The 24,193-nt window shown below is 62.7% G+C and overlaps 1 protein-coding gene across 7 annotated transcripts in view; it reads right to left on the reverse strand.

Moving 5' to 3' along the window:
• Positions 1-835: 835 nt before the first annotated feature.
• SPNS3 (SPNS lysolipid transporter 3, sphingosine-1-phosphate (putative)) overlaps positions 836-24,193 on the reverse strand; it is a 29,716-nt gene continuing 6,358 nt past the window's right edge. For 4 of the 7 annotated variants that reach the window (XM_077893185.1, XM_077893187.1, XM_077893188.1 and 1 more), the window contains 10 exons: positions 22,250-22,386; positions 21,604-21,755; positions 20,959-21,025; positions 20,235-20,383; positions 19,352-19,504; positions 15,529-15,718; positions 5,011-5,076; positions 2,158-2,256; positions 1,902-2,073; positions 836-1,112 (listed from right to left, as the gene is read on the reverse strand). In XM_077893185.1, the coding sequence (XP_077749311.1) occupies positions 1,039-1,112; positions 1,902-2,073; positions 2,158-2,256; positions 5,011-5,076; positions 15,529-15,718; positions 19,352-19,504; positions 20,235-20,383; positions 20,959-21,025; positions 21,604-21,755; positions 22,250-22,386 (1,259 nt within the window). In that variant the 3' untranslated portion in view covers positions 836-1,038. The remainder of the gene's footprint in view (positions 1,113-1,901; positions 2,074-2,157; positions 2,257-5,010; positions 5,077-15,528; positions 15,719-19,351; positions 19,505-20,234; positions 20,384-20,958; positions 21,026-21,603; positions 21,756-22,249; positions 22,387-24,193) is intronic. The other 3 variants (XM_077893186.1, XM_077893190.1, XM_077893191.1) reach the window with 3 other exon arrangements.

A 24,193-nucleotide genomic window follows, 5' to 3' on the forward strand; every position in this document is an offset into this window, starting at 1 on the left:
GACTCTACCTCCACGGACACAGTTGAGGGCTGGAGAGCTGGCTGGTGCCAGAGGCCTGCTGGGGGTGGGTGGGAACCCCGTGGTCATGGTTACAGGGCACAGGTCCCTTACCAAGCAGGCCTTTCCTTCTAGTTTCAGGACCAGGTGGGGGGCTGGTCCTCCTGGGGCAGCCACTCCTGAAGAAGGGCTGAAACAGGGTTAGGGAGCAGGGGGTGCTGGGCGGGAGAGTCCAGCTCTGGGAGCTTGGCCATTTGCAGTCAGGGCAGGGAGGAGGGATGAAGCAGATAGGGATCCAGATGTAAGCGTGAGCCTGGTGGCCGCTCAGCCCACAGCTGCAGGGAGGCCCCGGGGTGGGGGTGGGGGGACACTTGTGCTCACGGCATAGAGAGAACACGTTTCCCCACTGCTGCCCGCCTGGACACTGCTGGGGCCCTGCAGGCCGGCTGCTCTGAACCCAGCAGGCGGCAAGTGTGAGTCCCACAGAGCCAGCTGTCCCCGTGCGCCCAGTGGGATCGGGTGTAAGCAGCGGTGGTGGGGGGCGGCGGGGAGCGAGTACCACCTCCTCCAGGAGCCCGTGTGGAAACCTCTGTCAGAGACTGCTGGGTGGCCCCCACCTGCCCCACCTCTGAGTGGCTCAGGCCAAAGGGCATCCTGCGGCCTCCTGACCTGCAGGAGGAGGGACGGAGGGGCCCAGGGCAGGGCCTCCCAGAGACCCTTGCGGAGGAGCCACCCTGTACCCCCCGGGGCTGCCCACCGCTTCCCCACCTGCCCCCACTCCCAGCAAAGACGTCTTGAGGGGCAGATAACAGGTGGTGAAAGGCCGACACCCTTGCACTTTGCACTGACCACACTTTAATCAGACCCAGGGGCCAGTGGGCCAAGGACCCCAGGCAGCGGACAGAAGGGATGGCAGGGACAGAGGGGACAGCTTCAGCCCCAACCCAGCCTCGGCACTGCTGGCTCCCCCAGGGGGCAGCAGGTGCAGCCAAAGGGAGGGGTGCGGCCTGGTGAGCACAGGCCTGCGCAGGGGCCGGGGTCTCAGGGTGCCTCTGGGACGGCCCGTGGGTGGGAAAGCAGGGCTTGGCTCTCCTCCTTGGTGCTATCGGGGGTCCCTGTGGAAGGAAAGACACTCGGCCAGCCGCAGGCAATGCACATGGCACCCTGGCCCCAGGCCCGCACAGTCCTCACCTCCACTCTCAAGACAGACTCCAGGACCGACCACCTCCCTGCACCTCGCTGGCCAGCACCCAGGTCCACCCCCTACCTCCCGGTGATGCCAAGCCTGCCGTGGCCCCGCCGCCCTCCCAGCCCCAGTCTGCTCTCCACACAGCAGTCACATACTAGATAAAATGCCCGGACCGTCTGCAGACACGACACATGGGCTCTGTCTCCAAGCAAGGCCACAGTCCCTATAAGGCCCCCCCGACTCCCTGCTGTGGCCCCATCACCACTGCCCTCGCCCCTCCCTCTGGCCCCTCAATCCACCGGCCTCCCTGCCACGCCATCACCTCAGGGCCTTTGCATTCGCTGTTTGTCTGCTGGGAGCCCCTGCCTCACCTCCTCCCAACCTTTACAGCCCCACAGTCGGTCACCTGCACGGTGAGGACCTTTCGAATGCCACAAGCTGCTCCCATGCATTCTTTTCCCCTACATCACGCCTCTCCAAGACCCTGGTCCCTGTGGACTCCCGTCTCTTGCTTGTCCCATCCCTGCTCTGGAGCACGCACCCCATGAGGGCTTGGACCGGGAGCCCTGTCCCGACACCTGGCGCAGAGTGGGGGTGCAATGATGGCTTCCAAGGAACCAACACAGGAGCAGACCTCCAAACCGAGCGGCTGGGGGTGCATGTGCTGCTCCCATGAGCCTGGGCATGGGGCCTGGTCCAGGTGGGGGCGGAGTACCTGGGCTGGGCCTCCGGGCCTGAGTCTGGTCCCTCTCCAGGTGCAGTGCGGTCAGCAGGAAGCAGCCACCACCCAGGGCGATGACGAAGGCGCAGCACAGGAAGCTATGTTGCAGGCTGAGGAAGCGCTGCAGGTAGGAGTCGGGGCGTCGGGCCCTAAGGGCACTGGACACCTGCGCAGAGAGGCTGTTGTGCCCCCGCTGACCTCACACCCATCCCCGCATCCCTGTGTCCCCGCAGACGAGCGCGTCCCTTACAAGTCCAGTGAGATAGGGGCTGCCGGCATCCCCCAGGATGTGGCCCGCCGTGATCTGAAGCGCCTCTGCCGTCCCCCGGCACCGGGGCAGCACCACAGACTGCAAAACACAGGAGCACAGGGCAGGAGGGTGCCCCTTCATGCCCCCTCCCTGGGGATCCACCCGCGATGCCTCCTGTATGCATTCTGTAGATCTCATGCGTACACATCGTGCACTCACTCAACCACTCCCAGGGAGGTATGGTTATCATGCCCATGTCACAGATGAGGAAACTCTCTATGGGAGGCCACATAACTGGCCTGGGGTCACTTGCCAGGAAACAGAAAGGCTGGGATCCCACCCTGGGCCTGCCGCTCCAGGATTGACCGACAACCCCTGCCACCATGTGTTACCTGCCCGGGGTATGTGTGTGGGGGGCTGCCTGGTGGTTCCCTTGTGTCTGCTCCTGAACACTTGGGAGACCGAGAAGGACCAGGAGGCCACCCTCGCTCCACCCCGCCCCTGGGTCACTGATGCACAGGGAGCCGAAGGGCACTTTGGGCGGGGACCCAGTGAGCAGAGCCGTGGAGGCTGGGGAGTCACGGGGCAGGCCGCAGGGCCTAGGGACAGGCCTCAGTCCTGTGGCTGCTCAAGGACACGGAGCCACTCTAGCTAGAGGAGCTGGACCGGCCACCAGGCCAGAGCAGGAGCTGATTGTGGCTTCGTACTGTCCCCGGTGCTGGGACTCTGCTGTGAGGGTCCAGGGCAGCCGGCTCCCCAGGACTCTGCGGTGCGGGGACAGGTGGACCCTCCAAGGGCTGAAGAGGCTGGGCTGCAGCTAAGACCCTCGGAGTCAAGTCCCTGGGACCTGGGGGCCCAGAGCAGCCCTTACGGCCAGGGCAGGAAGTGCATCCCCAACCTGCTCATCCTGTGGCCTCACAGAGCCCCGGGGTGGAGGCAGGGGCGGGGGCGGCCCAGCAGGTAAGTTTAGAGGGGAGAGGCTCTGGGCTCTATTCTGGGACAAAACACCTCCGTTCCTGACTCTCCTTCCTCACAAGAGCTGCTCCATTTACAGTGGGGAGCATGAGCGGCACCACCTAAGGGCCTGCAGTGTGTGGGGCAGCAATGGCAGGTGCACAGGCCTCCCTATGTGGCCCTCACATCCCACACGCGGGGGTGGGCAGAGCAGGGCCCCGGAGACCAGGGCAGGGGCGCCTGCAGAGGAGGTGGGGGGAGCCAGGTGGCTGGATGCTGGGACCCCACAGGACAAACCCATTTCTGCGCTGTTCCTGGGGGGCACAGGGAGCTCAGCCTGGGGGGACTCCAGCCCAGCCTACTGGGGAGCAGGACCCTCCAGGACCCTCCGGGCAGGGAGGTGTGTGCGAGGGGGGCCTGGGATGTCAGGAGGCAGGTGCTTCTCAGGGCTCAGGGAGCAAGCTCCCCATCAGGGGCATGTTGGGTCAAGTCAAAGTCCTGGGGAGCTGGCTGCCCTGGACCAATGTGTCTAGGAGGCCACATCTCACCAAGAGGCTTCTGGAAGGTGGGAAGCTGGGGGAAGGGGGGGCAGATGTCCTCTTGGGAGGGCAGGCTCACTAAGCTTTGCTGCTAGAGACCTGTGAGCAGGGGCAGGACCGTGGGGAGCACCAGCTGTGTGGTTCTGGACAGCTGCCCCACACAGCCAGGTATGTCCAAGCACAGCCAGCAGGCCCGTCCCTCCCCCCTTGCCCTGCCTGACCCTCAGCACACGGCTCTGCCTAGAGCCAGCTTCTGCGGGTTCATCATTCTTGCACACGCAGTCCTCACACATCTGCGGGGTGACCACGTGTTGAAGGCCCAGGCCATGAGGGTGCAGGGACTACAGGGGTGGCTCTCCACTCCACCGAGGCCCCGGAGATGTGGGGGTACAGGGTAGCCAGGATCCCCGGGCCTCAACGTGGCAACCCCTGGGGTTGACCTCCTGTGCCGTGGGGCTCCCCTGCCTGCTAGCCGTGCACCCTGCCGGGCCAGGTGGGATCCCTCCTCCCTACCGACCAGGAAAAAGGACTGAGGCCCTTCATTGGTGTGGGACCCAGTCTGGGCTGGAGCCGGGGTCTCATGTCTGTAGGAAAGAGCAAGGAAGACCCACCTGCCCTGCTGCTTACCCACTCCCTGGGCATCAAAGGGCAGCTTGTCCACACCCACTGAGCCTGGGCGGTCTACACAGGGAGTGAGCCCCTCATCAATGACAGTATTCAAGCTGCCCTTGATAGCTGAGATGAGGACACCTCCCCCAGGAGCCAGAGGACAGGACCGAGGAGAGCCCTGCAAGGTGCCCCGACCAAACCCTCGTGCCACTCATTCCACACTCACGATAACCCTCAGGTATGTCACCCTGTCGTCCACACGGGGAGACCAAGGCCCAGGGACACAGAGTGATTTGCCCATGTCCTGCGCAGCTGGCAGGTGGTGGAAGCCCATGTGAGCCTCCCACTCTGCACAGGCCCCAGGCTCCCCAGGTCCCCTGCGCAGCACTGGCAACGCCAGCCTCCCAGGAGGCAGGAGGAGGGCTCGTGGGTCCCCCAGCCCGTCCACACACCCAGAGCACAGGCCAAAGGGAAATGCAAGTGAGAGAGGGGGCGGGCTGGAAGTGGGAGCCCTGGAGTCACAGTGCTTGGGTCTGTAGGTGTTGTGTGACCTCGGGGCAGGCATCTGCCCTCTCTGAGCTGCAGACTGTAGGCCGGCAGGGGATGTTGGAGCGCATCAGGAAGGTCTGGTCCCAGGTAACTGTTGAGCGAGCCTGGCCTCCTGCCCCCTGGTCTCTGAAGCGCCCCCTAGCCCTGACCTGGATATACTTGGGCTCCCTCTGCTCCAGGGGAACCAGCCCCACACACCTACCAGCAGGATTTCGGCAACCACGGCCCAGTTGCAGGACAGAAGCAGCTCCCCAAGGGCCAGGAACACCTGTGGACAAGGGCAAGCGTCACCCTCCTTCCTGCGACCTGCTGTCCTGCCTGCAGAGAGGCAAGGGCAGCGTGACTGTGTGGGGGTGAGACCCTCAGGTCACCTCAGTTCCAGCAGCACCCCAGCTGCGCAGACATCCCCGCCAGGGCGGTGGGGGCGGGAGGGCGGGCTGGCAGCCGTGACCTGAAAGACAGTGCCAGGCCTGACCCGGGAATGGCCCCCTCCCCGATGGACTGCCCCAGGTCCAGGCCTTGAGAGCTCTTGGGGGCCCAGGAGGAGGCGGCCTGACGTCCAGGCCACTGGGAAGCTGGGGAGACAGGCTCCAAGAGACAAAGGCCCAGGGGCTGCAGAGCCCCCCCCAAAAACCCTCCGTGTTCCCTCCAGGCCTGTGCACGCGAATGCAGCACCCGCTCTGTCCAGCCACCTGCCTGGCTTGGGCCCTGTCCCTCCCAGACATGTTTGCCTGAGATCACCAGCCCCGCCCAGGACTTCCAGGTCCCGTCCAGCACCAGCCCCCTGTGCTGCCCCAGTATCCGCTGGCACTCAAGGCCACTGTGGACCCCTTGTGCCCAGAACCCCCTGCCTCATGCCAGGGGATTAGGACAATCCTCATTCCACTCACTCAGGAAGAGTTTATGGAGTAGCAAGAAGGGGAAAGAGTCACTTCTCAGAGCTTCCAGGAGCTTATTGCTGGAGAGGAATTAATCATTCCCACAGTCACGGGACCATGCCACAGCCCATGGTGGTTCCCCAAGGCCTGCGGACGTGGGGTCGCAGGGGGGATGGGGGGGCGCTGTCCACTCCCCCCGGTCTCCCCTGTGCGCCACGGGCCAGGCCCTCACACCAGCCATGTCCCATCCCGGGAGCCCTCAGCCTGCAGCCCACCCTGCGCACCGAGTGAGGCCCGGAGGGAGGTCAGAGGAGAGCCCTGGACCCCCGTCAGGGAGGGCCTGGAGGGCGCTGAGCTGAGCCTGGGGAGGGGCCCTCAGGAGGCAGGGAGCTGGACTGCAGGCGCAGGCGCTAGGCTGGGGGCAGCCGTGAGCTCCCCCCACGGACCTGCCCCCCCAGGCCCTCGGGGCACACGGAGGGAGGCGCTGTGCGGGCAGCACCAGGCGGGATCAGGAAGTCCCCGCCACCTCAGCTCGGTCCACACAGGCCTGCATTCCAACCCCACCGGGTCTGACAAGCCGCCTGGGGGGCGGGCCTGCCTCCTCCCCGCCCCCTGCACCCCTCTCCCTCCCCTCCCTGCCCCCCTTCTCCCCCTTCCCCACCCCACCACTTCCGCCTCCACCTGGCCCACAGCCCCTCCCTCACACCCGGGCCAGGGGCGGCGGTCAGTCGCAGTTCTGCGTCCCCTGCCCCCCAGTCCAGCAGACAGACCGGAATACACCTCTTCCTTCCTCCAGCTGCAGAGGGTGGATCCCAACCCGAAATAGAGCCCGCAGGCCGGGGGATGCTGAGGCCCGAGAGCACCTGGAGACCAGCGCGGGCATCCTCGGCGGCGGCAGGGTGACGGCCCTGTAATTACACTGGCTCCCAAGGCGCCACGGGCCCAGGACGGCGCCCCCCACCCCCGCCCTGCCCCGCGCTGCCCCGTGGCCCTGGCTGGGTCACCCCTCTGGGCCTGGCTTCCCTGAACTGCATGGCTGAGAGCCAGGTGCCTCCCACGGCCTGTGCTTCTGCCCCCACCCTTCCCCGAGACCCCACCCGAAAGGGCCTTGGTTTGGGGCCGCGTCTCCAGGAGGAGCAGGCTGGGCTGTTCAGAGCTGGGGCAGCCGGGCACTCCTGGATGCCCTCCCATGCCCAGCCAGGCCCCCAGCCCCTCTTTTGTGGGCTGGACCACTGTGCTCACCCAGGGTGACCCCCACACGGGCAGGGGTCCCCCCTGCTGCCATCTATCCCGCAGCCTAACTCTGCTCAGATGGCCCCCTCCTCCTGTCCAGCCTGTGGGTGCCTCCCTTCCCTCAGCAGCAGGCTCCCAGGCCCCTCCCGGCACCCCCCGGGGGGACTTCCAGCGGGGAACTCTGTCTCTGTCCCCTCATCCCTGCTCCATGGATGAGAGGGCCTGGGAACGCTGGGCGGGAGCCTGAGAAACATGGAGCCCCTCAGCCCCTGGCCCCCATGCCTCAGATCTAGAGGATGTCCCCCTGGAGCCAGGGCGGCCACGAGGAATATTCCTGGCCTTAGTCACTCCAGCCACGAACAGTCGGACTGTGACTCATGCCATCATACTCACATATGCTGCACAAGCATGTGGGCCCCCCACGTGTGCAGGTTCACACAGCACCTCATAACCTGGATACACACCCCTTGCACACAAGTATATGCATGTGCAGCCAACAGGGGTGCCCCTCAACCTGACCACGTGTGGCAGATGCCAGGCAGCCAGCGGCACACACACTGTAGGAGCCTGCAGAGTGAATGGGTGTGTATGCGTGTGCTCTCATGGGTCACACCCTCGTGCTCATGCACACACTCACCTCGCACACACCTCTCCTCAGGTGCACCTGCACACACAGGTGGGCGGGAGGGAGCACGGAGCACCCTCCCCAGAGAAGGCTCAACCCCAGTGATGGGTGGTGGGAGGGGCCCAGGCACCAGCCAGCAGGAACTCATCTCTGACCCCCTGGCTTGGCAAACATCCCCCCTGGGCCGGGGGAGCCCCGGACAGAACTCAGGCCCCATCCTCCCCTTCCTGGGATCAACCCCATGCCCAGGGTGGCTGAGCCAGTCAGGACAGGCTCTGGCACAGACTGGCCGCCAGCAAGCTGCCATGCCGGCTGGCACACTCGGCCCCTCGGCCTGCCAACCGGTAATTTCAGGGACTGGCTTTAGGGCGTGAGGTACCACTCCACTCCCTGGGGCTGGCAGCGCGGTGGCGGCCTGGTAGGCAGGCAGGTGGGGAGCGAGGCAGTGAGGTGGCTGGTTCTGGCGTCTGCCTGGAAAACTCAGCAGACTGCGGCCTCCTGGGTGGGCCTTCCTGCCCATCTGAGCAGAGACACCTGCTAGATCCTGGCAGGGAGGTACAGCCCTCAGGAAGGGCGGGTGGGCCTCCCTGGGTCCCTCTGAGGCAGCCCCTGGCAAAGCTGATCACCCCAAGATGTACGAGTTGAAGAAGCCCCCTAGGACCAAGTGGTAGGAGAAGGCCCCCCCAGAGCCAGAGTGCCTGCGCAGCCCAAACATCTAGGCTACCCCAGGGGTCAGAGAGCAGGTGCCACGGCCACCCCGGGATCCTTCGCTGGCCCTGACCACAGCCATGGTGGGCACATGTCCTGGCCAACCTCTGGCTTCCTCACAAGTCCCCCATGGGCTCAGGGGACCTCTGAGCTGAGGACAGAAGCATCTACCCCCAGAGACAAAGGCTCTGATGATGGCTGAGCTGGCTATCTTGGGGGCCGGGGCAGGGGTGGACAGAGACGCAGAGCTAGGGTCTAGTTTGGGCTGGAGGGGGCCTCACAGGTCATCCAGGGTGACTGCTGTGTGAAGACAGAGGGCGATCGCATTGCAGACTTCCCTTCTCCCCAAAAGTAAAAAATAGTAAGTCAGAAAAAACGTTTTTTCAGCAAAGAACAGAACAAAACCTAATGAGATGAACATTATGTTTGGCAGCCAAGGGAAGGGCCAAACAATTCAGTACAGACCTCGGCTTGCCCTCCCCACAGCCCCACAGCCAGAGGGACATAAGCTGGGTGAGCCCCATTGGAATGGAGATCCAGTGGGATGGCTGCTGTGTAGAGATGGGGGAAAGCGGACACGTTGAGCAGTGACCCCATCACTGGGGCCGCTTGGGGCCAGAGGGGTTCACCCTGGATCCAAGTAGACAGGGCCCTGTGTGTGCAGAGCCTTTCCTGCCCCAGGGGACCACAGGGCCCAGGGCTCCAACCAGCACTCCTCTTACCTGACCCCAACCCCAACCAACCCTGACCCCGACCCCAACCTGACCCGGCCCCAGTGAGACCCCAGCCCCAGTGTGCAGCATCATCAAGGGCAGAGCCACCCCACGGTGTCAAACCCAATTCAGCACCGGACCAGAGTGGCCCACACTGCACGCTCAGGCCCAGCTCAGAGAACAGAGCAGGAATGAGAAGGGCAGAGATCGCCGGGACTCCCCTATCCACAGGCCCAGCTGTTGCCTTCCCCACCCACTGGATTGGAGGCCTGAGCTGCCCACAGGCAGAGCCCCACATGGCGAGCTCCAGCAGCGAGGAACCAGCCACACACACAGTCTGCGTGACACCCATGGCTACCAGTGAGCTCAGAAGTCGTCCCACCTCACTGGGCCTTCAGATAACACCACAGACCCTGGGATCCCTGGGTGGCGCAGCGGTTTGGCGCCTGCCTTTGGCCCAGGGCGCGATCCTGGAGACCCAGGATCGAATCCCACGTCGGGCTCCCGGTGCACGGAGCCTGCTTCTCCCTCTGCCTGTGTCTCTGAGCCTCTCTCTCTCTCTCTGTGACTATCATGAATAAATAAATAAAATCTTTAAAAAAAAAAAAAAACAAAACACCACAGACCCTGAACCAACACCGACCACGGCCTGGAGAGGCTGTGAAGTGGAAGGTCCACCCAGGCCCGGCCCAGCTCCTGACCCCAGAGGGTGAGACGGTCGTGTGTTGCCTTAAACTGCTAAGTTTGGGGATGACTTGTCATGAGATAACTCATGCCTGGGCCACGCCATCAAATTTCAAGACTAATAACAAAATCTGTAGGTATCCAGATAGAAAAAAATGAGTCAACGGTAAGGATTTTTTAAAATATTAGGCCAACGTGGGGTGTCTGGGTGGCTCCAGTGGGTAAGTGTCTCACTCTTGCTGTTGTTTCAGGTCGTGATCTCAGGGTCATGGGATCGAGTCCCACATGGGGCTCCGGGCTCCTGCAGAGTCGGCCTCTGCTCCTCCCCTACTCACACTCGTGCACGTACACTCTCTTCCTCAAATAAATAAAATCTTTAAAAAACAAACAAGGGGCAGCCCGGGTGGCTCAGTGGTTTAGCACGGCCTTCGGCCCAGGGCCTGATCCTAGAGACGAGGGTTTGAGTCCCACCACATCAGGCTCCCTGCATGGAGCCTGCTTCTCCCTCTGGCTGTGTCTCTGCCTCTCTCTCTCTCTCTTTGTGTGTCTCTCATGAATAAATAAATAAAATATTTAAAAACAAATGAACAAACAAACAAACAGGGCAGCCCAGGTGGCTCAGCAGTTTAGCACCGCCTTCAGTCCAGGGCGTGATCCTGGAGACCCAGGATCGAGTCTCGCATCGGGTTCCCTGCATGGAGCCTGCTTCTCCCTCTACCTGTGTCTCTGCCCCTCTCTCTCTCTCTCTCTCTCTCTCATTCTCTCTCTTTCTCTCTCTCTCTCTGTATGTGTTTCTATGAATAAATAAATAAAATCTTTAAAAATTTTTTAAAAATAAAAAAAACAAACATTAGGCTAACTTTACCGTCTAAGGCATGTTTGATGCCAACAGACACCAGAACAAATGCAAAGCAAGGTAAAGAAAATTAGACCACATCAGATATCTTTCAAGGGAAGAGCCGCAGAGAAGACAGGCCATGCTTTCCCCTAGGGCCTCCCCGTTGGCTGCTCCCTCCCCACTGCGCCCTGACCTCAGCCCCTCAGCCCCAGGCAGACTCTCCACTACATGTTTGATTGATCACATACATATTTTCACCTATTTTGTTCAGTGTTAGATCCCCAGAGCCTGAAACAGTGCCTGGTGCACGGGACATGCTCAGGAAGCATCCGATATGGGTGTGAATGTTTCTGCTCATCACTCCCGGGACCCTCAGGACACAGTGGAGGTTTGAGGGTGAAGACCCCCCGCTAGTTCCCCGCTTGTGAGGCCAGAGGCGCAGGTGGGGCTAGCAACCCCTGGGGTGGCCCATAGCTGTGGGGCTTCACGGCCACGTCCCAACTCCTCCCTGTGCTGGAGCCCAGATTTTATGTTCCCGCCCAGCCACTGAGCATCTCCACCTGCTCCTTCAAGAGCCTGGGTCTCCCCTCAATTCTGAGCAGGCAGCTGCGGCTCAATCGAGAGACAGACAACGGCAGAGGGATGGCATGTGATGTTCGAGGGTATCACCTGGCGCTCTTGGGACTCTAGTCCCTGGGGGCTGGGTATTGCGCTAGGACAAGGGCTGGGTCACGGGCAGAAGCCACAGGCAGCTCAGCCAAGGACCCAGCCCCCACCCCACCCCAACCCTGCCTTTGATGGGCCCCACCCCATGCTGCCCCATTGAGCTCAGGCAGAAAAGAGATAAGGGACTCACGAGCAAAGCAAATACTTCTGCTGTTTTATAGCACCCTGGGGCCTCACACCCGTGGCAGCACCCCCGGCCGGGACTCAGAGCAGGAGCACGGCCTGATATGCCCCTCCGATGGCCCCAAAGCCCCCCTCCCAGGGGCTCAGCCCATCCTCCGGCCTCCGTGCCTGGGGTTCAGCCCTCAGAGCCTAGAGCCTTCTTCTCTGAAGGGCGGAGGCTCCGGGAAGGAGGCCAAGGACCCGAGTGCGAGCCAAGGCCTGCTGTGTGTGTCTGGAGCCTAATTAACAGCCGAGAAGCCCACTGCGCCTGCCAAGGAGCCCAAAAGGAGGGGGGAGACGGAGGGCTGGGTGCCGGCAGGTGGGTCTCAGGCACAGTGCCCCAGAGGGCTCCCCAGACCCCACTGCACGGCCCAGGAACCCACTGCCGGGAAACATGCCACACAGCTTGGCTTCTCCAAGAAATGTGGGGGCGGCCCCTCCTCCCTGAGCAGCATGCCCACAGCCACGAGACGCCAGGCTCAGCAGCAGACACGTGTGTGCATGCACATCCCACACACCTACCCGTTGCCCTGACACACGCATGTACACAGTCCCGCGTGCAGAGCAGCACACACAGACACACTGCTACACTCCAGGCACTTATGGAATGAACTCGCACATGCCTACAATCCACGCTCGGCGAGACCACATGGGGATACAGACGTGAGTACGCACTGGCACTCACATGTGCACGCTAGTGTCTCTGGACTGGACCCCATTCACCCCTGAATGCATGCTCACACGAGCTCACATGCCTGTGGGTCCATGCACCCTTCCTGGAAGTCACATCTACCTCCCCCAAGCAGTGAGACACGGGGCAGGAAGAGCAAGTCCCTGGAACCTGAGAATGCACAGAGATATAGATGGACAGACAGACGGAAGGGACGCGACCGACGCTTCCTACTGTGAACACCATTCAGTTTCTCACTCTTTCTGACACTGACCCAGACGCCCCCAAGCCTGATGATGGTCCCTCCTGCCCAGGCTGGTGTCTCCGTGTTCCTGTGCCTCCTCTTTCTCTCACACCCCATGTGGAATTATCTGGAAATTCCTCCAAGACACACCTGTGATCCACTCTCCGGCATCCATGCTGTGGCGCTGGCCCACCTCACCGCCCGGACCTCCCTGCCAGGATAAGGACGCCCATGTCCACAGAAGCCAGCCTGACTGCCCTAAATGGGGGCAGTATCAGAAGAATAGAGAAACTCAATAAAATCAAAGTTGGCAGCAAAATGGACAACTCCTTGGCGACACTGACCAGGAGGACAGGACAGGACCCTCGTCCCTGAAGCCAGGATGGAGGAGGCCTCATGGGGACACTAGCACCGCACACCCCGACCAGATTCCCCCACGAAGCCCAAATCCTTAGGAAGCTCCCAACCACCGCAAATGCCAGAGGAAGAAACGAGAAGTCTTCATGGATGCATGACAAGTAGTGACCGGTCGGAACCATGGGCATTCCCGCAGAGGAGTCCAGACCCAGACGGCGCCACTGCGGATCCTGCTGCCTCTGTAGGGGACTTAACGCACGTCTTTCCCCAGCGTGGGATAGGAAGACAGACTCGTCAGAGTGAGCCAGGGGGCGTGGCCCGGGCGCCAAGGCCAACAACTGCAAGGAAACCGCAGCCACGATTCCCCATGGACACAGGTGCCACGTCCCACACGCACCCGCGAGAACGTGAGGCCAGCGAACGACGAGCACACTGTCACCTGGACAGACCCCCGTCCGGGGCAAACAAACCCCTCTCTCAGTAAAACCAGTCCCCATGTGCCCCGGTCCCACCACCTTGTCCCCCTGTCCATCCCTCCGTGGGGTCCTGGTGGCTCTCCAGCGCGGTGTGCCTGCTGCTGCCCCAGGACCCATACCAGCCCTCCTCCACGGGCTCCGGGACGGCCTCCAGGTGTTCACCAACACCTCCTCCTGGGGACCCCATGGCCCGTAAATCTGCCCCACACACCCCTGATCCCTGGCACCCCCGTCCTGAGCTCCACATCACCTGAGATACCGTGAAGTGTGTCCTGCCCACCCGCTGTCTCCCTCCACCGGGCTGCAGACACTGTAGCCTCCCTCACCCACCGCTGTATCCCTGAAGTTCGAACCAGCCCCCACCCTATGGGTGCGGGTGTTTGCTGAGTGACTGAACGGTGTGGCTTTTCACACGGCTGTCCACTCTGCATGCCGTGACCCCACGTGTCTGGCAGTGTGTCTCAGGCCAAGAGCCAAGCAAGATGGGCCCCACCCCGGGCCCCATCTGGGTCAGAGGGGTCAGAGCACAAGTAAGGGCACAGGCGGTGGACCCTCAGCCCCAGGGCACCGCAGTCAAGAAGGGCCCCGAGGAGGGACTGGGGGGAACAGGAGGGGTGGGGGGAGAAGCCGGGGTGTGTGTCAGGATGGGGGGGGCAAACAGCTGCAAAGGCCCTGGGGAGGTCCAGCAGGGGCTTCGGCTGCCTGCAGGAGGAGCTAGACTGGCCCCAGAAGCACAGGGAGCCCCCTCTGCGTGGGAGACACTGCAGTGGGTGAGGGCAGAGCCAGGCGCCCGCGGGGACACATCCTGGCACCGGTCCTGGAGGAAGGGGAGACGCGGGTGAGTCCAGGCCTGGGGCACTGGGAGATCTGTGCCCAGTGCCCACAGGACGGACAGAGCTGCAGCCTGGACCTCAAGATGGAATGTTGGTTGGACCTGCGAGCTCCAGAAGCCTGGAAGGCGGGGCCTGGGGGGTCAGTACAGCCTGACCTCGGCCTGGAGGGAGCCGCTTCCCAGCAGCAGAGGAGGGACGCATCCCAGGCCTGCCCACCATCCTGCCCCTTGCCCCTTGCCCCGACCTGCCCCTCGCCATCGCCCCCTCACCATGTCACCCCTTGCCCCTCACCCCGTTGCAGGCCCCCAGAAGGGTTTCTCTGGCTGCTTTGCCGGCCGGGGCGCAATGTCCTTTCCAGATGAGGCATCCGGCCCTGGAGATGGGCCAGGTGGCAGAGGGGGGACAGCTGTGTGCCCAGCGCGCAGCCAAGGAGCCTCTGCCTGGAGCCCGCAGAGAGTGTGGCAGACGCAGAGCTGGCGGGGGTCGGTGCCCAGACATGGAGGGACAGGCCTCCAGGAGCACCCGCCGCTGCAAGGTCAGGTCGATGTTGCCCTGCAGCCTGGATGCTGCTCCCACCGTCCTCAGCTCCCCCAGCCAGGATGTCAATGTGCATCCAGGCCTTTATTAGCGCCTACTGTATGCCACGGGGACGACAGGGTCAGGACAGCATGAAGGACACAGACTCGTGTCGGTTTCGTACGCCCCACGGTCCATGTGGCCCCCTCCAGGCCTCAGTCTTCCAATCTGTGTGCAGGGTGAGATGCGCCCCTCCCCACCCCGGGGCACCGTGAGGCCTCAGGAGCCATCTGTTCGCTGGGGTCTCTGTAGACGCCCCTACGCAGGCCAAACACCCGGGAGGAGCCCCCGCGCCAGCCCTGCCCTCGGGCCTGAAGGAGACCTGCGGTGTCCTGAGCGCCCCAATCCCCGCTGCTAGAGGGGCGCCCTAAGGCCAAAGCACAGGCGCCCGAGAAGCCCCACCCACCCCAGTGGCCGCTCGACCCCACGGTGCGCAGAGCCCAGGCCAGTACCGTGACGTCCCGCGGGAGTGTGGAGTGTTCCAGAAAGGCTGGAGGAGCCGTAGCCTTGGAACCTGGCCACAGACGAGGATTAAGGATGCGGGGCGGAAGGGGCCCCGCAGAGCGCAGGAGGCGCGTGTGACCCCGGCCCGGCCTGGGACGCCTGCCTCTCCTGGGCCGTCACCCTTACCGCGGCGCCCGCACCGCCCGGGACCAGCCCGGGCCCCAGCCCTCGCCTCTAAGCCGGAAAGAACCACCCTCGGCCCCCTGAGCCCCCGGCGCCTCCAGGAACACCGGGTCCCTCGGTCTCCCCCACAAGTGCTAACTGGCCGCGCGGAGGACGCACTTCAAGGTCGCAGAGGCTCGGGCTCAAAACCCCGTTGTGTACCTTCCCAGCTGTGCTACTCTGGGTAAGCCTCAGTTTACCCGTCTGTAAAACGGGGACGGCAAAGTCCACCTGGAAGGAGTGGTGGACATAACGTGGGGATAGGTGTGGCGTCAGCCCGCATAGACAGGGCCGCCCGCCCACCCGTCCCCCGTAGGGACCTCGCACTTACGTAGGAGACGGTGAAGGTGGTCCGGGCCAGGAGGAGAGCCAGGTAGAGGCAGGGGGCGGCTGCCAGCAGGCTGCAGGCACACACGAGGGGCTCCGCCCGCGGGTTCACTCTCTTGAACCGCCTCGAGGCCTCTGCCCCCAGGACCACCCCAATGATGCCGGTCACCACGGTGAGGCTCCCGAAAATCAGGCTGATGTGGGAGACAAGAGGGTGCAGCGGTCAGTGCAGGGCTCAGCTCTGCCTTCCTCGTGACCTCACTCCTGGGTCCTCAGGGCCCCGGAACCCCCTGCTTGCCACCCCGTCTTGCCCACTGTGGGGATGGCCCTGGTTGTGGGGGTGACCAGCCCAGCTAGCCTCAGCTCCAGGGACTATCCCCACACTCAGTGTCCCACAGCCCCACAGAAATCTTAACCATCGCACTGCACCCAGACCTGCTCACCTCCTCGTCCCCCTCACTCACAGGATTGTGGGCAAGTGAACCTCAGGTCACTGAACCCCCACCCCACACCTGGCCGTCACCTGGCCACCTGGCCCTGTGGTTCCCCTCGGCCCTGCACGCCCCTCAGGTGTCCCATCCTCATGCTGCTTTTCCCTCCTGCCCCTGCCCCTGCCCTACCCTGCCCCTGCCCCTGCTCCTGCCCCTGACTCTGCTCCTGACCCAGCCCCTGCCCCTGCCCCTGCCCCTGCACCCTGCCCCTGCCCTGGCCTTGCCCTGCCCTTGCCCTTGCCCCTGCTCCATCCCCACCCCTACCTCCGCCCCCAGGGAAGGCTATCTGTCCAGAACAAGACCTAGACAGGCCCCCAGAGGCTGCGTTCTCCAGTACAGACCCGAGCATGCCACTGCCCAACCCCCACCTGGACGCTGCAGCAGCCCTTGGGCCCCCACTTCGGCATCCGTCTAAAGGGCTCAGAGGGACACTGACGGCAGCCAGCATGAAGCCCCAAGTAGCCAGGGCCTCGCCCACCCCGGCAGCCCCTGCATGATTCAGGCAAGCCCCCTGCCAGCACCGAGGACCAAACCTGCCACCCCCGTGACGTCCAATCCCCCCCCCCCCCGCAGTTTATAGGGCAGAACGTAGGCCCAGAGAGGGCAGGAACCTGCTGCAGGTCCTGCAGCACCTCACTGGCACAGCCCGGCCTCCTAGCCCCTGCCTACCTGGGTACTCCAGGAACCGCCCCCACACACAGCGTTGCAGACTGTGCAAGGCTCCGGCTCAGCCTACCATGGGTCTCCAGGTCCTGGATGAATGCTTCCTGCCCTGGAGCCCTGGCAGGCCCCGAGACCCCTGTGACCCTTAGGGCTGGTTGTTCAGACAGGGCCACTGCACTGGCCCCTGAGCAGGAGATGTGGCCAGAGGATGGATCCGGTCACCCAGCCACCCAGCCTGCAAGGCCTTCCCAGAATCCGACTCTCAGAGCCAAGAAGATCTATGCTGATCCTCTGCACACCAGACCTGGCAGGCATCTGTCCACCTCCTACTTACGTGCCCCAAGGGGTGGGAAGCTCACTACTGCCTGCGTAGCCCCTTCTGTGTGGGCCAGCTCTGGTGTCAGAGGTTCTCCCAGGGGCTGTGCTGGGATCCTGGGTCCTAGAGCTTCCTTCCCTTGCCGCATCCTTGCCCTGGGGCTCACCCCAACCATGGAGGGTGTGTTAATAGCCAAGGTGGGTATATAACACCAATGCCAGGACCTCCCTCCTACCCTGTGGCAGGCTGAACAACCGCCCCCCCGCCAGGATGTGCATATCCTAATCTCCAGCACCTGCGACTGCTCCCTGGATGGCAGACTTTTTTTTTTTTTAAGATTTTATTTATTTATTCAGGAGAGAGACAGAGAGAGAGAGAGAGGCAGAGACACAGGCAGAGGAAGAAGCAGGCTCCATGTAGGGAGCCCGACATGGGACTCCATCCTGGGTCTCCAGGATCAGGCCCTGGGCTGAAGGTGGCGCTAAACCGCTGAGCCATTCGGGCTGCCCTTTTTTTTTTTTCTTTAAAAGATTTTATTTATTTATTCATGAGACACACACACACACACACACACACACACACACAGGGATAGCAGACTTTGTACACATGATTGCGTTCAGGGTCCTGAGGCTGGAGAGGCCCCACTTGTGACCACCATGTCCCGGGAAGAGGGAAACAGAAAGAGGCACCAGAGAACGAGGCAGCTGACCATGGACACAGCCACAAGCCAAGGAGCAGTGGCAGCCCTGAGGGGAAGGGGCAGGAGAGACGGTCCCCAGAGCCTGGATGGGCGCGCAGCCTCCGGGCCCCTGAGAATACTTGTGTCGCTGTGAGCTCCACGTCTGTGCTGCCTGCCACCCGGGTTCCGTGGAGGAGCTGAGTGGAGCTTCCAGGCTGCTGCGGTTCTGCAGGGCCTCCAGGGCTCCGTCTCACTGGGAGCCCTGGCCAGCAGCACAGCCCCATCAGAGGCACACCTTCACGCCTTCCCGGCACCTCCCCTGAGCACCTGCTATATACCAGAGGCTGCTCCCAGCTCTCCTCGGGGTGTCCACATGCACCAGCCATTGTAGGTGGCCCTGGACACACCAGGACGTGGTGTCAGGAGTCAGATGGGTTTGAGTCTGGCTCTGCCACTGGGACAGCTCAGGGACCCTTGCTCATCCTCCCTCTCCTCGTGGGTAATGCAGGAATAATGGAGTTTGTTATCCTAAAACCTCAGAGGGGCGTTCAGGTCAAACGCTCTTTGTGGGGCCTGAACTCGCATTAATGTTTCAGAAGTGATGATGGGAAGAGGGAAGAGGCTGCAGGCAGAAGGCCCAGCTCAGGCCAAGGCACAGATGAGTGAGAGGCCATGGGCCACTCCGGAAATCACATGAAGGCTCTCTCTGGGCCAGGGAGAAGGAGGTGGACACCGGTGGATGTAGATGGACTCAGGTGGACGCATGGATGCAGGTGAATGCTGGTGGAAGCAGGTGGACACAGGTGGATGCAGGTGGACACAGGTGGACACAGGTGGATGCACAGATGCAGGTAGATGCAGGTGGACACACGTGGATCCATGGGTGCAGGTGGGTGAAGGTGGATCCAGGTGGACAAAGGTGGATGCATGAATGCAGGTGGATGCAGGTGGAAGTAGGTGGACACAGGTAGGTGCAGGTGGACACGGATGCAGGTGGACACAGGTGAATGCAGGTGGACAAAGGTGGATGTAGGTAGATGCAAGTGAATGCAGGTGGAAGCAGATGGATGCAGGTGGACACAGGCACCTGTGGCGGCACAGATCATGACGCTGAGCCACAGGGCAGGGCAGGAGCCCCGGGAGACCGAGGAGTGAGGTGGAGATAAGGAGGCTGGAGGGTGTGACAGGGTCGGGGTGCAAGGGTGTGGGGCCTGAGCACAGTGCAGGAAGAGGTGGGAATAGGAGCATGTCGCCTTCTGTGAGGCTCTCTCTCCCTCCCCAACATCTTGGCAGCTTCCCCAGGGCTCCTGGCCCCACAGGAGGCAGAGAACATGTGAGGGCACGTGCGAAAGGCTGAGCCCTGGAAGGAAGAAACATCCCAGAGCCTCGATATAAAATGTAGAATGGGCTGACCTCACACTGCAGGTCCCATCACCCCACAGGCCCCACGAGGCCTCGCTCCTCTCCTGAGCACCTTCTGGACCCCCACAGTAGCCCAGGTGCAGGAGGCCTGGGGCCCAGCGGCAGGAGGATGCTCGCCTATGGCCACCCAGATCCCAGGAGCTCAGCCAGAGCTGGAACCCCAGTCCTGGGTTCTTCAGAGACACGGAGCTGTGGGGCTCAGAGCCACCTAGGACCTGACCTGGGCCCAGGGCCCAGGCACCCGCAGGCCCCTCACCTGTCCTGGTTGCTGCACGGGTCCGTTATGCAGGGGAGCTGCAGTCCATGCACCACACGGGCTTCGAACAAGAACTTGGGAACCCAGAAGCTGAGAGCTCCAGTCACAAAGGCCATGGCAGTCACCCCCAGGGTGGACCACACGAAACTCCAGCTGCAAGAGAAGGCGCCCAGCTGAGACCCCCGGCAAAGGGCTGGGGCTGCAGGCCCATGGGCTCCCCCCAACCCCCACTGCTGGACCCTGGCCACTCTGGTGCTCAGGTGCTTGGTAGGCTCAGGTCCCAATCCTCCCCGACGCCCCCCCCCCCCCACTGGGCCTCCCCCCTCCTCACTGCAGGGCCAGCTCTCCCCATCCCAGAGGGCCTGACACCAGCAGCACAGGCTCCGGGAAGCTGCCCCGCTGCCCTGCTTCCTCCAGGCACCCTCCAGGGTCGCATGGCTCTGTGTCACATCGTGCTGGGTCCTGCCCGCGCCCCATGTTCCCATTAATCATGAGGTCTGGGAGTGCATGGACCACCCCCCAGCCCATGCCTGGAACAGGATGGATATGCTCCCTGAGGCTGGCAGAGGTGACTGATTAACTCCCAGCATCCTCCCGGCAGCCCTGAGAGGATTACATCCATTGAATACATGAGGGGAACAAGGTTCCAAGTCTCAGGTCACTTGGGGATAAGGCAGAATCAGTGCCGCACTGCCTCCCCCTCCCTCCCCTGCAGCCCCTGTGCTGTCACAGGGTGAGGGCAGAGCACCTATGCAGATGAGGGGGAGCTCAGGGGAGGAAGACCCTGAACACTGGGGCAGTCAGAAGGGGTTCCTTGGAGGTGGGGGAGGCAGGTCAGTGGTGCTGGGGCTCACAGGGTTCTTGGGGGGGGGAGGACACTCACTTTGTCCCCAGGTACCTGACATCTTCACACCAGCTGCTCCTCCCGGCCCCCATGGCTGCCTCCTCCTGCTTGTCAGCAGCTCCCCTGGGCGGGTCTGGAACCAGTGTCAGGAGCAGGATCAAGCCTGTGACTTCCAGGCACGGCATGACCTGGGCATAGGGGGTGGGAGGATGGGGGAGGCTCAGGCCACACTGCAGGCCTGTGACTGGGGAGACCTGCGGGCCTGGGGTGGGGCAGGGGGCTCCTTTCTGGGCTGCAGATAACAGAGAGCTTGACCTAGCCTCACCCAGGGGGTTCAGCTCCTCTGAGGAGCAGGGTCCCCTGGGGACTTCCGTTAACATGTCCCGTGGGCACTACTCCTTGGGGCCCGCAGGCTGGCAGCTAAGGACCGGAGCCTGAGCAGCCACTCAGCACATCCACCCGTGGGACCAGTTCTGCCCTGGGATGTTCTCAGCCCCAGCCACCCCCCTAGATTCCAGAGGAAGCACGTGCTCCCCCGCCCCACGTTACAAGCCACTTTCTGGAGCTCCCCAGGCTCGGGAGCCCCGAGGCCAGCCTCTGACCAGGGACGCGACCTCCACGGCTCATGTTCTGCCGGGTTTCTGAAGCTGCCAATGCCTGACCACCCCCGTGGCGCCAGCTCCCCTGCCAAGTGGCTAAGGTCACCGGAGGCTGGAAAGCCCCTGCTGGCCCCGGCGATGGGGGGGTGGGAGGCTGGACTCACTCGGAAGGTCCAACGCCAGTCCCCAGTCAGCTGCAACACGGCCGACCCCAGCACATAGCCCAGGCCACTGCGACAGAGGGGCACGGGGCACAGTCAGTGGGGGGGGGGGGGTAGGCCCAAGGTTATGGGGCCCAGCCCATGCCGGTACACTCCCCCCCCAGGACCCGACTCTTTGCTGCTCACAGTCCCATCACGGGAAAAGTGAGCCACGTGAGGCCCAGATGTCCACTGCCCTTGGTCAAGTCACTGGTGACCTTTGGCTGTGGGCCCACCAGCACTGCCCGCTGCCGCCCTCTGTGAGGACCCAGGGCCCCGGGCCTGAGTCAGGCGGTTCCAGGAAGCCTGGATCAGAGTCAGGGGCCAGGCTCTAAACCCCACGCTGATCCACCCACCTGCCCCCTGGCCGCCTGGCCCTCCACACACATGTCCCCGCACAGCCCTTCTCAAGGGTCCTCAGGTAGAGGGAGCACCCTGACACAGCCATTGGCTGGTGTCCTCCCCCACCCTTACAGAGAAGGAAACTGAGGCCCAGAGAGCCCAAGGGGGTTGCCGAGGAAAGAGGAGGGCTGGGATTCAAGTCCTATCCCCTGGCTCCTTTGGCCCTCAGGTCTACCAGCTGAGGACATGGGTTCTGGGGATACCAACCTTCCAACAGGGATAAAGATGTAGAAGATGGCCAGCACCCGGGTCCGCTGGTCCCTCACAAAGAGGTCTCCCAGGACGGTGGGCGCGATGGTGGAGTAGCTGGCGGAGCCCATGCCCACCACTCCCCGGGACAGGAAGAAGAGCCAGGAATGCTGGGTACACAGGCACATGACCCCAGTGAGTACCGAGGTCACCCAGGGGGCAAGGACAGGAGGTTGTGTCAGAGGCTGAGCTCCGGATGACACATGCCCCCAGAGGACGAGGTGGGGTCAGGACTAAGGACCCCTGGCCATCCCCCAGGCCAGGTCCCTGACATCACAAGGGTGCCCCCTGCTGGTGCCACAGCCACCGCCAGCCCCAGGCCCAGGGGAGCCCTCTTCCTGGGCCTCTCACCTCTGCCAGCCAGGCCAGCTCCTCCAGAGAGTGGAGGTCACCCCCAAGCCCCCCAGGCAGCCACAGGGGTTCAGGAGAGGAAGGTTCCCGATGAGAGCATTTAGGGGGTCCTCTCGGGGCCCTGGAAGGCACCCCTGCAGCCTGCCTGGAGCCCCGAGGAGATGGAGGCAGGCCATGCACCTTCCCCAGGGAGCCAGCAGGGCAGGGGGTGGGGGCAGGTCCCTGGAGGCCTTGCAGGGGTGAGGGCACCTACCTGGGGGGAGATGAAGGAGCCGGAGAGGCCCGCACCTGACCAGAGCAGGATCCCAAAACTCAGCGTGGCTTTGCGGCTGTGCCGGTCACCCAGATAGCCAAACACAGGTGCGGACAGCAGCAGGCAGCAGATGAAGACTGGAGGGATCAGGCAAGACCACATGCATTCTCTGCCCAGGTGGGTGGGCAGGCAGCCCGCAGCCCACACACAGGATGGGCTCCAAAGCCATAGGCTGGCACCCGGCGGTGGGTGGAAGCCAGGGGGAGATCAGGTAAGGTGACCCCCCCCATGCCCCTAACACATAACCCAATGCCCAGAATCAGGGGGACTGGGGAGGGGACGGGGGGCTGGGCTTGCTCATGTGCCCCCTGGACCTGCGAACTCCACCCCTCTGAGCCTCCCCTGGCTTGTCTGGGAGGCTGTGATGCAGAAGTGAAGGTGGAGCCCAGCTTGGGGCTGTGCGTGGGGTAGAGTGTGGCGCTGACAGTGGGGCAAAACATGTGGTAGAGCATGGGGCAGGCCATGGGGTCGTGCATGGAGCCATGCGTGGAGCAAAGTGTGGGGCCGAGCGTGGGCCGGCTCATGGGACAGAGCATGGAGTAGAGCATGGCAGCCCATGGGGCCGCGCATGAGGCTGGGCATAGGGCAGGGCCTGGGGCAGAGTGAGGGGCAGCCCGTGGGGTTGCACAGGCGGCCGCGCAGGGGCCCTGTCTTCACAGAACGTGTCCCTCCCCACGCCCGGCCCGGGCTGGTCTGGTTTTGCCGTCACGTCCCTGCTGGGGGCAGAGGGAGGTGGGACGCGGCCCAGCAGGATTTAGAGAGAGGGGATTGGTTCTTCCAAGTAGGTAGAACCTTCCTCCGGCGCTGTCAGATGTGTCTCCCGTTTGTACAGTGAGCCCTCGGAAGTGGCGGCTGGATTAAGGAAAACGTCCGCGACCCCGGAGGGACAACAGAGCTGCATGTTAGTGCGCGACTCTGCCCCCCGCACCAGGCCCGCGGCTCCGGTTCCTCCCCGGAGAGCGTCCACGCCCGCGGCAGGTGGAGGGAGGCGGCCCGGACCCGCCTCCAGCAGAGACCCCGCCCCACGCCAGTGTCCATTCGCTGGGCGCCGATGATGGACACTGCCTGAGCCTATGGGCGCCCAGACTCCTCCCATCTCGGGCCCCAGCCCCGCCCCTCCTCGCCCCCTCCAGTATTGGGCTGAGCCACATGCGGTGGCAGAAATTAGGCCAGTTTTGACCTACAAAACACTGGCAATTTAATATGGTTCGACCTAATACTCCGCAGAGAATGGTCTTTGGTGTCAGCGGCATTTAGAATTTTAATAGCTACCGCCTAAGTAGGCCTCGAGAAGGCTGTGCCCATTTACACTTGCGCAGAGGTACGTGCCAGCTGCCTTGCTGACATTTGATATGATCAATCATATTATTTTTGTTCACTTAACGGCTGGACAGCAGACGGTGTCTCGCTGATGTTTTAATCTGCATCGCCCTTATGTCCAGCGAGGCTGAGCAGAAGTTCCTGTTCTCACATCCTCTGCCCATTTTCTGTGGGGCCCCTTGTTTGCAAATCGTTTCTCACGGTCCCTTATATTTGTTTTAAGGATTTAAAAATGTAAATCCTGGAACTGAACTCCCTGGGCTCACATCCTGACCCAAAGACTGCCTGGCTGCGTGACCCTGGGGCAAATTCCTTAACTCTTCTGTTCCCCTTAAATCGATGATATCATAAGATAGTAACTGTGTTTCCCACAGAAGGTTATGGAGAAGACAAATTAAATAAAGCATATAAAAGGCAGGGACTAGCTTTATGTAAATGCTTAAATGTAATCCATAGTTGTTACTAACTGCATTTAGAGTTTCAAGCACGGTCATACAAAATGTGCTCTAAATGTATCAATCTTCCTCTGGTAGGGGACTGTTTCTTGTCTTTTTTTTTTTTTTT

Source organism: Canis aureus, chromosome 3 (genome assembly GCF_053574225.1).
Source record: "Canis aureus isolate CA01 chromosome 3, VMU_Caureus_v.1.0, whole genome shotgun sequence".
In the NCBI taxonomy this organism is placed as follows: domain Eukaryota; kingdom Metazoa; phylum Chordata; class Mammalia; order Carnivora; family Canidae; genus Canis; species Canis aureus.